The sequence below is a fragment of the Mesoplodon mirus genome (genome assembly GCF_964341445.2).
Source record: "Mesoplodon mirus genome assembly, chromosome: 12".
Classification (NCBI taxonomy): domain Eukaryota; kingdom Metazoa; phylum Chordata; class Mammalia; order Artiodactyla; family Ziphiidae; genus Mesoplodon; species Mesoplodon mirus.
Window position 1 is genome coordinate 98,696,808 of NC_138988.1, and position 14,361 is coordinate 98,711,168.

The window sequence follows — 14,361 nt, forward strand, 5'->3', positions numbered from 1 at the left end:
AAGAATTTTGGTTTTAAATGTCAAAAGTCAATGCTGGTGTCAGTGTATTGAAAGAGGTTTCCTCACAACTTCATGGTGGTGCAGGAAATGGGCGCAACTCTGGAAAATCAATTTAGAAAAGTAGGAGAAGCCACTATAATCACCAATTCCCTCTGGCCTTTTAAGCCAACAGTTTCACAATAAGCTAAGGAAATAACTTTTTTTTTTTTTTTTTTTTTTGCGGTATGCGGGCCTCTCACTGTTGTGGCCTCCCCCGTTGCGGAGCACAGGCTCCGGATGCGCAGGCCCAGCGGCCATGGCTCACGGGCCCAGCCGCTCCGCGGCATATGGGATCCTCCCAGACCGGGGCACGAACCCGTATCCCCTGCATCGGCAGGCGGACTCTCAACCACTGCGCCACCAGGGAGGCCCGGAAATAACTTTTTATATGTGAAAATCTGTACATGAAGGTGTTCATTATGATATTATTTATACATAAAGACTAACAGTAGAGGCTCTGAAGTCAGATAATTGACATGTATGGAAAAGTATTTCTTCTCCTCTCTTAGCAAGGGCCAACCCTTTTCAGTTTGCCCTACAGCAATTGCCTGGGTAGCCAACAGTTATCTGTTCTCCGCATCTGTCCTGTCTGGTACAGCTGGCACTCAACAAGACAGGAACACTCAGCAAATCCCAGTGTGTGACCTAACAGTTACGGTAATCTCTTTAAGACATCATGTATCAATACTAATCTTCAAAACCTCACAGGGTGGGAAGGGTAAGCTGGGCCAAAGTGAGAGAGTGGCATGGACATATATACACTACGAAATGTAAAATAGATAGCTAGTGGGAAGCAGCTGCATAGCACAGGGAGATCAGCTCGGTGCTTTGTGACCGCCTAGAGGGGTGGGATAGGGAGGGTGGGAGGGAGGGAGACGCAAGAGGGAGGGGATGTGGGGATGTATGTATATGTATAGCTGATTCACTTTGTTATACAGCAGAAACTAACACATGATTGTAAAGCAATTATACTCCAATAAAGATGTTAAAAGAAACCTCACAGTGTTTTTGTTAGTGTTAAATAAGATAAGGTATGGGGCTTTCCTGGTGGCGCAGTGGTTGAGAGTCCGCCTGCCGATGCAGGGGACACGGGTTCGTGCCCCGGTCGGGGAAGATCCCACATGCCGCGGAGCGGCTGGGCCCGGGAGCCATGGCCGCTGAGCCTGCGCGTCCGGAGCCTGTGCTTCGCAACGGGAGAGGCCACAACAGTGAGAGGCCCGCGTACCGCAAAAAAAAAAAAGATAATGTATGTGCTGTGTTTAGCACAGTGCCTGGCAGGCTTAACTAAATAAATGGTTGAAAGTATAATCGTTCTATTAAAATCACGGGGACGGAGTAGCTGTGGAAGAGACCACTTTTTTACTATAACCTAAAGCAAGTTTCTCAGCCTCGGCACTACTGGCATTTAGACTGGATAATTCTTTGCCGTGGAGACTGTCCTGTGCACTGTATTGGGCTGTCCAAAAAGTTCGTTCGGGTTTTTCCGTAACATCTTCCACCAACCCAACAGGATGTTTAAGCAGCATCCCTGGCCTTTACCCACGAGATGCCAGTGGCATCTACACCTGCCCCCCACCCTGAACCCCGAGTTGTGACAACGAAAAATGTGTCCACATATTGCCAAATGTCCTCTGGGGAGCCAAACTGCCCCCGGTTTGAGGTTATTTTTAGAAATAAAAAGGTACATTTGTTTTCGCTTACCAATGGTTCATTAATCACTTAGGATTTTTAACAAATGAAACTTAAAAAAAGAGATCCTCTTTTGTTTCCTGTGGATATTTTTTAGAATTCTGTAGTCCCTGAGGTAATGACCTCTCAGCGTTCAACTCTGATAATTGCCAACAACTTAACTCTTCTTTGGTTGTAAAAGGAAAAGATGAAATGAGGAAAAGAAAAGAAACCTAGCATTTTACACTGGAAGGGATTTTAGAAATTTTCATGTTTTAATATTTTAATATGTTCCCTTCACTGCCAAGTTGTGCAAACCAGAGCCTAGAACATTTAAATGAATTGCCCAGGAGTGTGAACATGCTAAATTACTTGTCGATTTTGTTTCAAGATAATTTATTCACTCATTCAAACAGTTTCCTTGCGGGCCTCCTATGTTCCACAGGAGATGCTGGGGGTAAAGCCACAAATTAGATGTTCTGGGAGCTTTTGGCCCAGAGTATCCAGAAGGGTTTATATTTATTGATATTGATTTACTGATACTGATATTTTGGCCTAGCATATCCAGAAAGGTTTATATATATTGATATTTTAACTTTTTTACTTTTATTTTTTTGATGTATAGTTGATTTACAGTGCTGTATTAGTTTCAGGTGCATAGCACAGTGATTCAGTTATATCCTCCATCTTCGTGATGAATCCCAAGACTCACGTTCTTCCCTTCCAGCTAGAACTGTTGAAATTTTGTGCAGTACGGGAGCCCCCAGCCGATTCCAATCTATATAGGCGGCTCTGCAAGTCTTACCTGGCTTTAAAAAACAAAAAAACAATTATAAAGCTATTTAAAAGGATTTTTTTTTAACTTCAATCAATAGTGGTGAAGCACAGAAATCCAATTCTTGTGCCCCCTCCCAGAATGAATCAGAAACTCCGGGGATAGGACACAGCAGATTTTATTTCTAGAAGACCTTCATTTTAACAAGGCTTTAGAAAAGCCTCCATCAAAAGGTAGATGGGTAGGGACTTCCCTGGTGGCACAGCGGTTAAGAATCTGCCTGCCAATGCAGGGGACACCAGGGTTCGAGCCCTGGTCCGGGAAGATCCCACATGCCGGGGAGCAACTAAGCCCGTGCATCACAACTACTGAGCCTGCGCTCTAGAGCCTGTGAGCCACAACTACTGAGCTCACGTGCCACAACTACTGAAGCCCGCGGGCCTAGAGCCCATGCTCCACAACGAGAAGCCACCGCAATGAGAAGCCTGCGCACCACAACGAAGAGTAGCCCCCGCTCTCTGCAACTAGAGAAAGTCGGTGCACAGCAACGAAGATCCAACGCAGCCAAAAATAAATAAATAAAATAAAATAAAAAAAGAAAACTAAAAAAGTAGATGGGTAGGGACTTCTCCAGTGGTCCAGTGGTTAAGACTCTGTGCTCCCAATGCAGGGGGCCCGGGTTTGATCCCTGGTCAGGGAACTAGATCCTGCATGCTGCAACTAAGAATATAATATATTTATTATATTTAATAAATAAATATTAAAAAAAAGTAGACGGGTAGAATTTGAGACGGATCTTGAATGATGGGGAGAGTGTGATGAGCTCAAAGTATTGCCTAGGAAGCAACCCCACAGTCATTGTTTGGAGGTAAAAATGGCTTGAGGATCTGAGAAGAGCCCAGAACTTCACCCCTCCCGTGACTGCCCTACAATTATATTAACAGAGAATGAAAAGAATTTTAAAAACTCAAACTTTAAGAACAATTTCTGTTCTACAAAGTATTGCTTCCAGGGGCACAGAGCAAGTTCCTGAGTTCTAGCTCTCTGAGAATAAACTTGGATAAATGATTTGTCTTTCAGCATCTTCTCTCTGTACTTTGTTTTGAAGAGTTTGGTCTGTGTGGGTACACGTTGTACTTTTTAATATGCCAAAGCGAAATAAGTTTCCTTTCATCTGATTTGCTTGTCTTTAGTGCAAAATTATGCTAATTCAATGTAGAAAAGAAAGAAATACTGAAATGAAAAGCAATTGGGTTCATTTATGTGCACTATGCTGTGTCATTATTTCTCTAGTACTGTTCAAGGAACCCTGATCATTCTTTTTTCTTTGTAACTTTCCTCCAGTTATTCTGTTTTCTTGAGACTGTGAAGTTTTGTGAGTCAAGTATGAGACAATAGCAAATTTATGGTGATGATGTCTCATGAAACTTTGAGACTGAGTGGCCACATTTAAAGGACTGGGCCTTTTATTTCAAGGTTCATGAAAGCACCTGGAAGAAAAAACTCACATTGTAGCGTCTGCCCACTGTTGGCTGGCAAACCATTCACTCCAAGGTGCTAAGAGTATCCGATGGGGGAGCTGTGTCAGGCAGGGCTGACTTCTGGCATGAACAGGAGGGAAGTACTCTCATGTTAGACTCTTATCAGGCATTCCAGAAATACCATAATGTCTTTGATAGATAGATCTATCCTCAGACAAGCGGCCAGATAACTCACAAATACTCTGGACATTGTTGAGCAAAAGGGGAAGGAAAGAAGGAAGAAGAGGAAGAAAGGAAGAAAGACAGAACTTGAAGTCATGTTTTCAAACTTCAGAATATATCAAAGCTTTCTGGAGGGCTTAAAATAAAGACTGCTGGGCTCTAGTCTCAGAGTTTCTTTTTTCTTTGTTTATAAATTGAGGTATAATTGCCATATAACATTATATTAGTTTCAGGCTGTGTACAATACAATTTTTTTTTTTTTTTTTTTGCGGTACGTGGGCCTCTCACTGTTGTGGCCTCTCTCGTCGAGGAGCACAGGCTCCGGACACGCAGGCTCAGCGGCCATGGCTCACGGGCCCAGCCGCTCCGTGGCATGTGGGATCTTCCCGAACCGGGGCCCGAACCCGTGTCCCATACATCGGCAGGCGGACTCTCAACCACTGCGCCACCAGGGAAGCCCCAATATAATGATTTGATACTTGTATAGATTGCAAAATGATCACCACAATAAGTCCAGTTAACAACGAACTGGTTTTCAGTTGAGTCCCAACTGATTTCCAATCTACCGGCTGTTCTTCAAGCCTCACCTGGCTTTTCATAGCACCATTTTCCTTTGCGGGCGCTGAGCTAGTTCAGGTGCTTGACATCATCGCTCACCAAGACTATTTCAATTGCCTACAAACCAGTCTCTCTGCCTCCAGTCTGCCCAATTTGTTGGCAATACCAGCAAATGGCTTTTTCTATCATTAGCGTTGACCCTATTGCCTTCCTATCTAGGAGATGCCGGATCACTTTGAACTGTTTGCCCCGTGTCTGCTTCTTCAAGCCACTTTGAGATGCCTATCCACCAATCACTCACCCTCCGACAAACGAAAGCAAATTCAGACTTACCATCTCAAACCCCTCTGCTGGTGTCCATTCCACCTCTTACTAGAATTCCGACCCCTCACCCCATTTCTCATTTTACATGGCTGCTTCTGCTTCCCGGGACCCAGTTTAAAGTTATCTCTTCCCTCAAAAACTTGAGTATAAACTGGCACTTTTTTCTTTTGCTTCAGACTGTCACTGATCAATTCCCCAGCTAGCCCCTCAGAACCATGAACCTGGCTGGGTCCAGGAGTTCACTGCTCTAGGTCACATTCACGCCAGGGAGATACCAAAATGCTGACCATGGCACAAAAGGATTTTTGCAATTATGTCCGCAGATGGGCAGAAGCCACATCTGATTGGTAGGCCTGTTTGGTTTGACCCCCCTAGAAGGGGGTTAGAACAGTGGGAAAAAAAAAAAAGATTTCCCATGAAAATCTGGACTGTCAGAGTCCCTTGCCCACAATTCACTAGAACTTTATCCAGCCTGGAGCTCTCCTGCTGCCCTGATGCCCACCTTGCTGCACTGGCTCACACTGTCTGCCTGGCCCTGTCAACGTGTAGTCTGAAACACTGGGTTTCCACACCTCACCACCTCTCAATACTGCCCACGGCATCTTTCATCACTATCCACGCACCCAGCTGTCCTGCCATCCTTTTGGGAATTCCCAAATGGGTCTTCCATTTTCACGTAGTTCCTTATACCCTGGCTTATGCAAATATCTAAGAAAACAAGCTCAGAGTAAGTCATGGGGCTGTAATGTACCACATGGTGACTGTAGTTACTAATACTGTACTGCATATTTGGAAGTTGCTAGGAGAGAATCTTAAAAGTTCTCATTATAAGGTAAGAAAAATGTGTAACTATGGTGGTGGTGATAGATATTAACTAGACTTATTGTGATCATCATTTCACAGTATGTACAAATATCTTATCATTATGTTGTCCACCTGAAACTAACATTGTATGTCAATTATGTCTCTGTTTTTTAAAAAAAGAAAAAAGAAAACAAGCTCATACTTGTTATAAACTAAAGTTAGTAAAGTTTAAATCCTAAAAGAGCCTCTTCTCCTAAAAAAATAATTTTTTAATAGACGTTTCTTTTTTTTAGAGCAGCTGTAGTTTCACAGCAAAACTGAGTGGAAGGTACACAGATTTCCTATATATTCCCTGCCCCTCTCCTCATTGTATATGTAGCACACTGGCAAAGATTTAGAAAATGTTAATACCCAGTGGTGGAGAGGGTGTAGGGAAATAGGGGTTTCAGAGCTGCCAGGGGGAGTACAAACTGGACCAATTTTTGGAAAAGCAGTAGGACACTTTGTATCAAAATCCTTAAAAAAAGTGCATACCCTTTGACAACTTAATGTACTGAAATTTGGCTTAAGGAAGTTCTTTGTAAATTCTTATTTGAGAGGCAATGTAATATAGTAATTAAAAGGAGAGACTCTGAAACTATATTGCCTGCGTTCAAGTGCCTGCTTGGCCAATTAGTAACTGTGGGACCACTGACAGGTTACCTAACTTCTCTGTTCCTGGGTTTCCCTAACTGTGACCAAGAATCAAAACAGTCCCTACACCTCATGTAGTTGTCATGCAGTGTGTAATATACCACGGTTGAGAATCCCTGCTTTTCAGAGACTATTTCATTGAGCATCCCTTTATAGGGATAATACTTTTCAGCTTCTAAAACACCAAACATTATGCCTTGGTAAGGAGAGATTTCATTTTGCACCAAATAAAGCAACTTTATTTGTAAGTTTTGAAGATTTCAAAAAATACAGAAAAGTTCAGAGAAGAGACCAATTTTTTTTTCCCACTCCCCCACATTAGATAGTGTTAAGCATCCTGGGGCATTTACCTTATGAATCTTTACCTTTCTTTTCTTAAAAATATTATTCTAGGGCTTCCCAGGTGGCGCAGTGGTTGAGAGTCCACCTGCCGATGCAGGGGACACGGGTTCGTGCCCCGGTCCGGGAAGATCCCACATGCCGCGGAGTGGCTGGGCCCGTGAGCCATGGCTGCTGAGCCTGCGCGTCCGGAGCCTGTGCTCCGCAACGGGAGAGGCCACAACAGTGAGAGGCCCCCATACCGCAAAAAAAACCCCAAAAAACACACACAAAATTATTCTATAATTTGTGAAAAATCGAACACTTTATTCGAATGGATTCAAATGACTCATAAAAGTACAAAGAACAAAAATGAAAGTTAAAAAAAACCCAAAACACTACAAAATCTTACATTTACAGGTAACCATCATTAAGAAAACATCATTTCATAAAGCATTTTTTGTACAGATAAATACTTCCATGTCACCTTAAGACTATGACATAGCTGTTAACTAGTTGACTAAACTATACCAAATATAGATTGCAAATAACCTTTTACAAGTGGCCTTTACCATTAAGATGTATGGGTTGAGTTTCCTTAAATGAATTTGGGCACATCTTATGTACCTTTACCACTTTTATAGGTTTATCAGTCCAAAAACCTGTTTTCTTAGGACCTAAGCTTTTGTTATTTGCATCATGTGAACATCAAGTAATACATTTTCTCTATGATCTATTTGTTTAGATGTGTTTGTTCATAGCTTGAATTAGGTATATGCATTTCAAGCGGCATTTCCTAGATTTTATGTGACTGTTTCAAATAAAAGTATCTACAGTATCGATTGCCCTTCTCACTACATTACGCAAAGCAATTTCATGGCCGGTTCGTTCCTTATAGGAATCAATAGAACACAGCATGCCCCGTACTGCTGTGTTTCCCGCCTGGGCAAAAGGTCCTTAATGAATCCATTAGACAAATTTTCATCTTGCCCTGCACACAGTGCCTTCCTCACCTTCAAAACAAGGTGCCAGGTTACACCCAGTTGGATGTAAATCAAGAATTCACTCCCAAGTTATAAAACATTCCCTCCAATTCCATGTTAAAGCAGCCAAATAAAAATCACCATTGCTTAAGACACTTGTCTAATTTTAACCCCTGTTGACAACCCAAGACAGGTCCAAAGGATTTGAAGGTCAGTGGTAAATTCCACTTGTTGCTGCATGCACTGGGGTATATATATATAGGTTGCTAATTCTGGGAACTAAGTGCCTATTTATAACAAGCCTAATCTTTTATACAGAGCAGCAGAAGCACTTCTGTTTATACTCTTCTGCAGATGTGAGAAACATCTTTTTTAAAAAAAGGAAAAAAACTTTAAAAAGAGAAGAAACATGGGAGCAAGTGTCCTAGGATGTGCCTGATGTATGTGGGTCTCCTACCCCACCCCTACCCCTCACCCCCGACCCCATGGAGTTTCCAGCAGTTTTTAGAAACACAGGAAGTCACACTACAGCCCAAGCATTTCTTCTTGAAACATCTATTTAACCTGAACATTTGGATGAAAAGCACTAGGCTACTGTTAGAAGCCCTAGGACGACACAAAAGCAGCAGACCTGATTGAGAGGGTCGAGATGACTGTCACTTCTGGAAGGGAGCAGAGGGCGGTTCCTGGAGTACTTGTAGTAACGCGGGTTTTTGTTCTGGTTACTCAGGTGAGGATGTTTGAAAATTCAGTGATTTCGATTCTGATATGTGTGGTTTTCTGTATGTATAATATTATATTTCAATGAAACGTTTAAGAAAGTTATAGACTAGGTGGGAATGTGATATTTACATAAATTTGTAAAACAAAACATGAGACTTCAAAGAAATGTTGGCCCCTTCAGTTCCTTGCCCCCTTCTCCAATTAACTTCACGATGTTCCCATTATTTATTCTAAATTACAGATACTGTCAAATCAAAGGTAACAAAAGCATACCAAATTCAAGCTTAATAATGATATAACTACATGCTGTATTTACTTTTTTTTTTTGGCTGCGCTGTACAGCTTGTGGGATCTTAGTTCCCCAGCCAGGGATTGAACCCAGGCCCTCAGCAGTGAGATCACAGGGTCCTAACCACTGGACCACCAGGGAATTCTCTGTATTTATCACCCCAAATGAATAATATTACTAAAAACGACCCTACTTTTTTTTTTAAATAATAAGAGGTCAAACTATTATTTATTTATTATTTATTTCTACCATTTACAGAAATTAATAAATAAATATATAACATGGGAAAAGAAGAGTTTGCCAAATGGAACCAACACTCAACAGATAACTGCCAGACGATCTATAAGAAACCATTATATTCACCTTGGAACATGCAAAATGAAGTCATTACAGCAAAAGAAAGGAAGAATAAGAAGCTGCTTTTCCAGACCCCAAAGGCATCATATTCTTTGATCCCATTTTTACCACATTCTGGAAAAGGCAAAACCACAGGGATGGAGAACAGGTCAGGATTTGCCAAGGGTTTGGATTGGGGGCAGGGGTTGATTACGAGGAGCACCATGAGGGAATTTTTGGAGGTGATGGAATTGTTCTTGATCCTGGTAGTGAACGCACGACTCTATGCAAACGCCAGAACGCAAGGGAATGGACACCAAAAAGAATGAATTTTACTGCCTATAAATTTAAAAATAAAAAGGGGCGCTGTTTCAGATTTAGCAACAATGTATAATAGAATGGATCTCCTTCATGGTAAATGGATAAATTAAAAAATTCTATTTTGTAGTATACCCAGAGAATTTTTCATTTGAGAAATAGTAATATTCACTATCTTTTAAAAAGTGAATTCTGAACACTTTTTATGGAGTCCTGTCATTAAAACCCATCTTTCAGTATTAGACAACATACATACCAAAATGTAATTACTGCCCTTTTCCTCGAGTACCTAGGGTATTTCAGAGAGAAATTGTGAGAAGCACTAAATATATAAAGTCTATTGTATTATGACTTACAAGTCCCACCTTCGTAATCCAGATCAGCTGCTAAATCATGTGACCCAAAGAAATCACTTCACCTTCCTGGGCTTGGTTTCTCTAATCTTAAATGATGAGATTATTCTTTCCAACTCTAGCATGAAATTACTCATCCACTTCACAAAATCATTTTGTTATTTTTGAAGTAGGCATTCCAGAATTTCTACTCCTTCCAAAATCATCCACTTAAAAAAAAAGAAGAAGAAAAAAAAACCTATCACCAAACGACATTCAGTGGGCACCTTCTCACTACCTAGCTCAAATTCCTCATTTTACAGAGGGGGAAGCTGAGGCCCAGAGAGGTTAAGTGACATGCCCAAGGTCAAACAGCTAATTAAGGACAGAGCCTAGAACCTAGAAAATAATTTTGTCGTGTGCACACCTAATATCTAGGTCACTGGCCCCTCTTACAGGGTCCAGTGGCTGGAGCTAGAAATTCCTTCTAAACTTTAAGTCCTAAAACCCAAATTAATTGAGGCCAAGGTTGGTTAACAGTTTGTCCAGTGTCAGACAAGCTGTTAGCTGACAAGGCCAGAAGGCCAGAGTCCATTTTCTTCCCTCCACGCTGCCCTGTAAGACCAGAGAAACATCCAATCTCAGATTACATTATATACATAAAAAATTAACAAGACGATTGAACCCAACAGAGGCCCATGAGAACATCTGGTAACAGTAAATACATTAAGATTTGACTGAAATTTGGCAAAATATCTTCAATTCCAAAGTCAAACATACAGGGGACTCATAAAATAATAAGACTATCAATTTGTCTTTTTTTTTTTCCTATATAGAGGAAGCAGAATATTCAGACGCTAGAAGAGATGGAAAAAAGTACCTCTAAACACTGCACACTAATCAAGTCTTACTCTTAGTAACACACTCCTCCCACGTTCCCTGCAGGAAGAGGAAGGCCAAGAAAATGAACATCTTAACAAGCATTATTGCCTCTAATGCTTGAAGAACTTGTGCCTATAGATTCAGTTTTGTCCATTTAAAAAAAGGAAGAAGAGGGAATTCCCTGGCAGTCCAGTGGTTAGGACTCGGAGCTTTCATGGCCGGGGCCTGGGTTCAATCCCTGGTCAGGGAACTAAGATCCTGCAAGCTGTGCAGTGTGGCCAAAATAAATAAATAAAAATTAAAAAGGAAGAAGAGGGCCTCCCTGGTGGCGCAGTGGTTGAGCGTCCGCCTGCCAATGCAGGGGACACGAGTTCGTGCCCCGGTCCGCGAAGATCCCACATGCTGCGGAGCGGCTGGGCCCGTGAGCCATGGCCGCTGAGCCTGCGCGTCTGGAGCCTGTGCTCCGCAACGGGAGAGGCCGCAGCAGTGAGAGGCCCGCGTACCGCAAAAAAAAAAAAGGAAGAAGAAAACTCAGTATGGTTGATATAATATGTCCTAAAAGTTGGGTTAAAAAGGTTTTCACTTTTCAGCAAATCGTTATTATGGGATATATAGAAATCCTTAGCATGGAATATTGGAATTTTGCATTTCTTTTGAAAAAAAGGAAGTTACTCATTTCTGAAAATGAGTCAGCTCAGTGATGTCTTAAATTTTAAGTTTTCTTGCTTTTAGTGTGTGTAATATGTTGATGGTTGTTGAAACTGGCTGATGGGCACATGAGGATTACTGTATCATTCTCCATTCTGTTGTGTGTTTGTAAATTTCATAATAGAGTTTTAAAATTATCCCTGTGTAAGTAGCTAGGAGGGGCAACATTTGTTTTAACATCAAGGAAGCTGAACATTGAAATGGGAAGGATGTGGTTGAGTCAGCAGAAACCTGTACAGAATGATTGTGAAAAAACTCTCTAATTTCTTTCAAGTCTTGGCTATGTTGATTTCCTTTTCCAAGAAATTACATTTATTCTAAACAGACATCTGTACATGGTAAGGTTTAAGAAAATAAAACAATCCTATTAATCCCAACTCCGGCTCCTTTCATGTGATGTAATCTCAAAAATAGGGTCCTGAAGACACTCGTCCTTTGCATTTTTAAGGAAACACTCTTCTCATGGATATGAGAACATACTTCACAGTATTATTGTAAAACCTAAGTGAGGTTTTTCAGTATTCAGAATTTACACCAATAACATTAAGGGAAATCAAAATTATAAAAAATAAGTACTCATCCCAATATGTTAAACTGCTTAAATTTTCTTATACTTTCTCCTATTCCTCTTTGGGTATATTTACATCTAGTTTTACATGGTTGTGGAGCCATGGTGCAGACGTCCTTTTGTATGAAAAGACATTTAAATGGATTTTATTTAACACCTTCCTTGAGAATCTCATTAGTTTAGGAATTCTAGACCATATTAATAAATAGGAAAACACTTCACTTCTCACTTTACTCCCAATATTTTCATTCAATTCTCAAAACAATTTTACTAAGTAGCCATCTTATTGTGACTGTGCAGATGGGGAGCTTAAGGTTCGGGTACACAAGGTCACAAAGGTAATAAGGGCGGAGCTGAAATTCATCATCAGGTTTGTCTCACTCCAAAGCCGGGGATATTTCTTCAACACGAGTCCTTCCCAAGCATTGGTCATTTGCACAGCACTCCTCCATAAGCAACCAACACTGTAAAGCTTTGCCTTATACAAATTCACTTTCGTTTTTACTGGTGGCTGCCTTTTTTCTCAGTTAAGGAGATGGAAATAAACAGAACCAGCATTTGCTGCAAATCTGTGAACGTGCCAATCTGTAAAAGATGGTCTGTGCCAGCGGTTCTCAAGGTGGGCTTCTAGCAAGGTTATCCCCTGGTAACTTGTTAGAACTACAAATTCTGGGGCCTGCTCCTGTCCTGCCGAATCAGATACCCTGGGGCTGGGGCCCAGCCATCTGTGTTTTAACAGGCCCTACCGTGGATTCTAAAGCATGCTCTGTCTGGTAACCACTGCACTACATACATTATCTTATTTAATATTCATAACTTATCCTGAAACTAAATACTATTTATTATTTCCATCATCACAGATGGGTAAACTGAGACTCAGCATAGACTTAGCAGGTAATGGGACCCAAGACTTACACTACACTTATCAGGTTCCAAAGTCTTATCATGTGGACTCCAGGGGGGATATCAGGAGATTCTGTTGCCGTGGTTCAGAGAAAGCAGAGATACAGATGATAACGAAATCATGGAGACACTGATTATGTATCTATTATGACTTTGATATGCAACTAATATTTTACTGTTTTAAAGAATCATTGAGGGAATTCCCTGGCGGTCCAGTGGTTAGGACTCCATGCTTCCACTGCAGCGGGCACAGGTTCAAGCCTTGGTTGGGGAACTAAGATCGTGCATGCTGCATGGTGTGGCCAAAAAAAAAAAGTCATTGAAATGCAATACTATGCTTTGTTAAAAAAAAACTAAAATCTTGATGCTTCTAGAAAAGATTAGTTTCAGACAGTTGGTAGAAAATAACTGGAGGAGGAATGAAAGCTGGAAAAATGGCCTTGCCAGTTCTAAAGCAGTACCTATCAATACATTAATCCTTTTTGCAAGAATTAAAGTCATGCTAAGTTCAGCTTACTGGATATTTACCAATTGTAATGGTATTTGTACTTAATTAAATGTGCACATATACTATAATCCAAATTTTCTTGTCTTGCATAATGTTGTTCTAGGGATTAGGGGTTAAAAGCTAATTAAGAGCAGTATTTCCAGATTATTTCCTTCACAGGGTAGCAGGGGCAAAAAATATTGGGGCACAGATTCCCCAATGAAGAAGATGATCCAATTATTATACAGCACAGCCAATGTCCAGAGGCATTATAAATGAGCTTTCGAATAGCTCTAGCTTCAGTATAGTTTAATTAAGTAAATACTCTGTAACCTGCCTATGGTTTCTCTACAAGGAGCATGGCATCTAGGTTCTCAAGAGCCAGGATACCTTGTAGATTATAAGCCTTGCCCTATGACCTCACCCAAATTACTGCCCCAAGAATTGCCTAGAGCACTTACCAAGGAGGCAAAAGGAGCCAAACAAGCCCACATCGCTAATACAATATTTTGAAAATCATGTCCACATTTATTATGTGTATTTAATATTATCTGGCCATACAAAAATGAGGTCATTCAAAAACTCTGTTCAATGGACAGGAACCCAAGGAAGTGTCTGTTTTGTGTAATTTCTCCTTCAATCTGAATTTATCTCCATATCAACACAATAAGTGCCAATGTGGATTATCATCCGCCCCCCCCCAAAATAACTTTATTATAAACCTGAATGTTCTCATGATGTTCAATAAAACATGATTCTACCAGTCCATCAGTGGTTATAATTCTTTTTTTTTTTTAAAGAAGATGTTGCGGGTAGGAGTTTATTAATTAATTTATTTATTTGTGCTGTGTTGGGTCTTTGTTTTTGTGCGACGGCTTTCTCTAGTTGTGGCAAGCGGGGGCCACTCTTCATCGCGGTGTGCGGGCCTCTCACTATCGCGGCCTCTCTTG

At 41.0% G+C, this 14,361-nt stretch overlaps 1 protein-coding gene across 8 annotated transcripts in view; it reads right to left on the reverse strand.

The window, feature by feature from the left end:
* GCNT2 (glucosaminyl (N-acetyl) transferase 2 (I blood group)) overlaps positions 1-14,361 on the reverse strand; it is a 128,296-nt gene that overhangs the window by 15,553 nt on the left and 98,382 nt on the right. Inside the window, exon 2 of one of the 8 annotated variants that reach the window (XM_082638868.1) lies at positions 1,316-2,516. The exons of the other annotated variants lie outside the window; for them this stretch is intronic. Coding sequence (XP_082494994.1) covers positions 2,509-2,516 — 8 coding nt within the window. The 3' untranslated portion in view covers positions 1,316-2,508. Of the gene's footprint in view, positions 1-1,315; positions 2,517-14,361 lie in introns of those variants that run through there. 8 annotated transcript variants of the gene reach the window in all.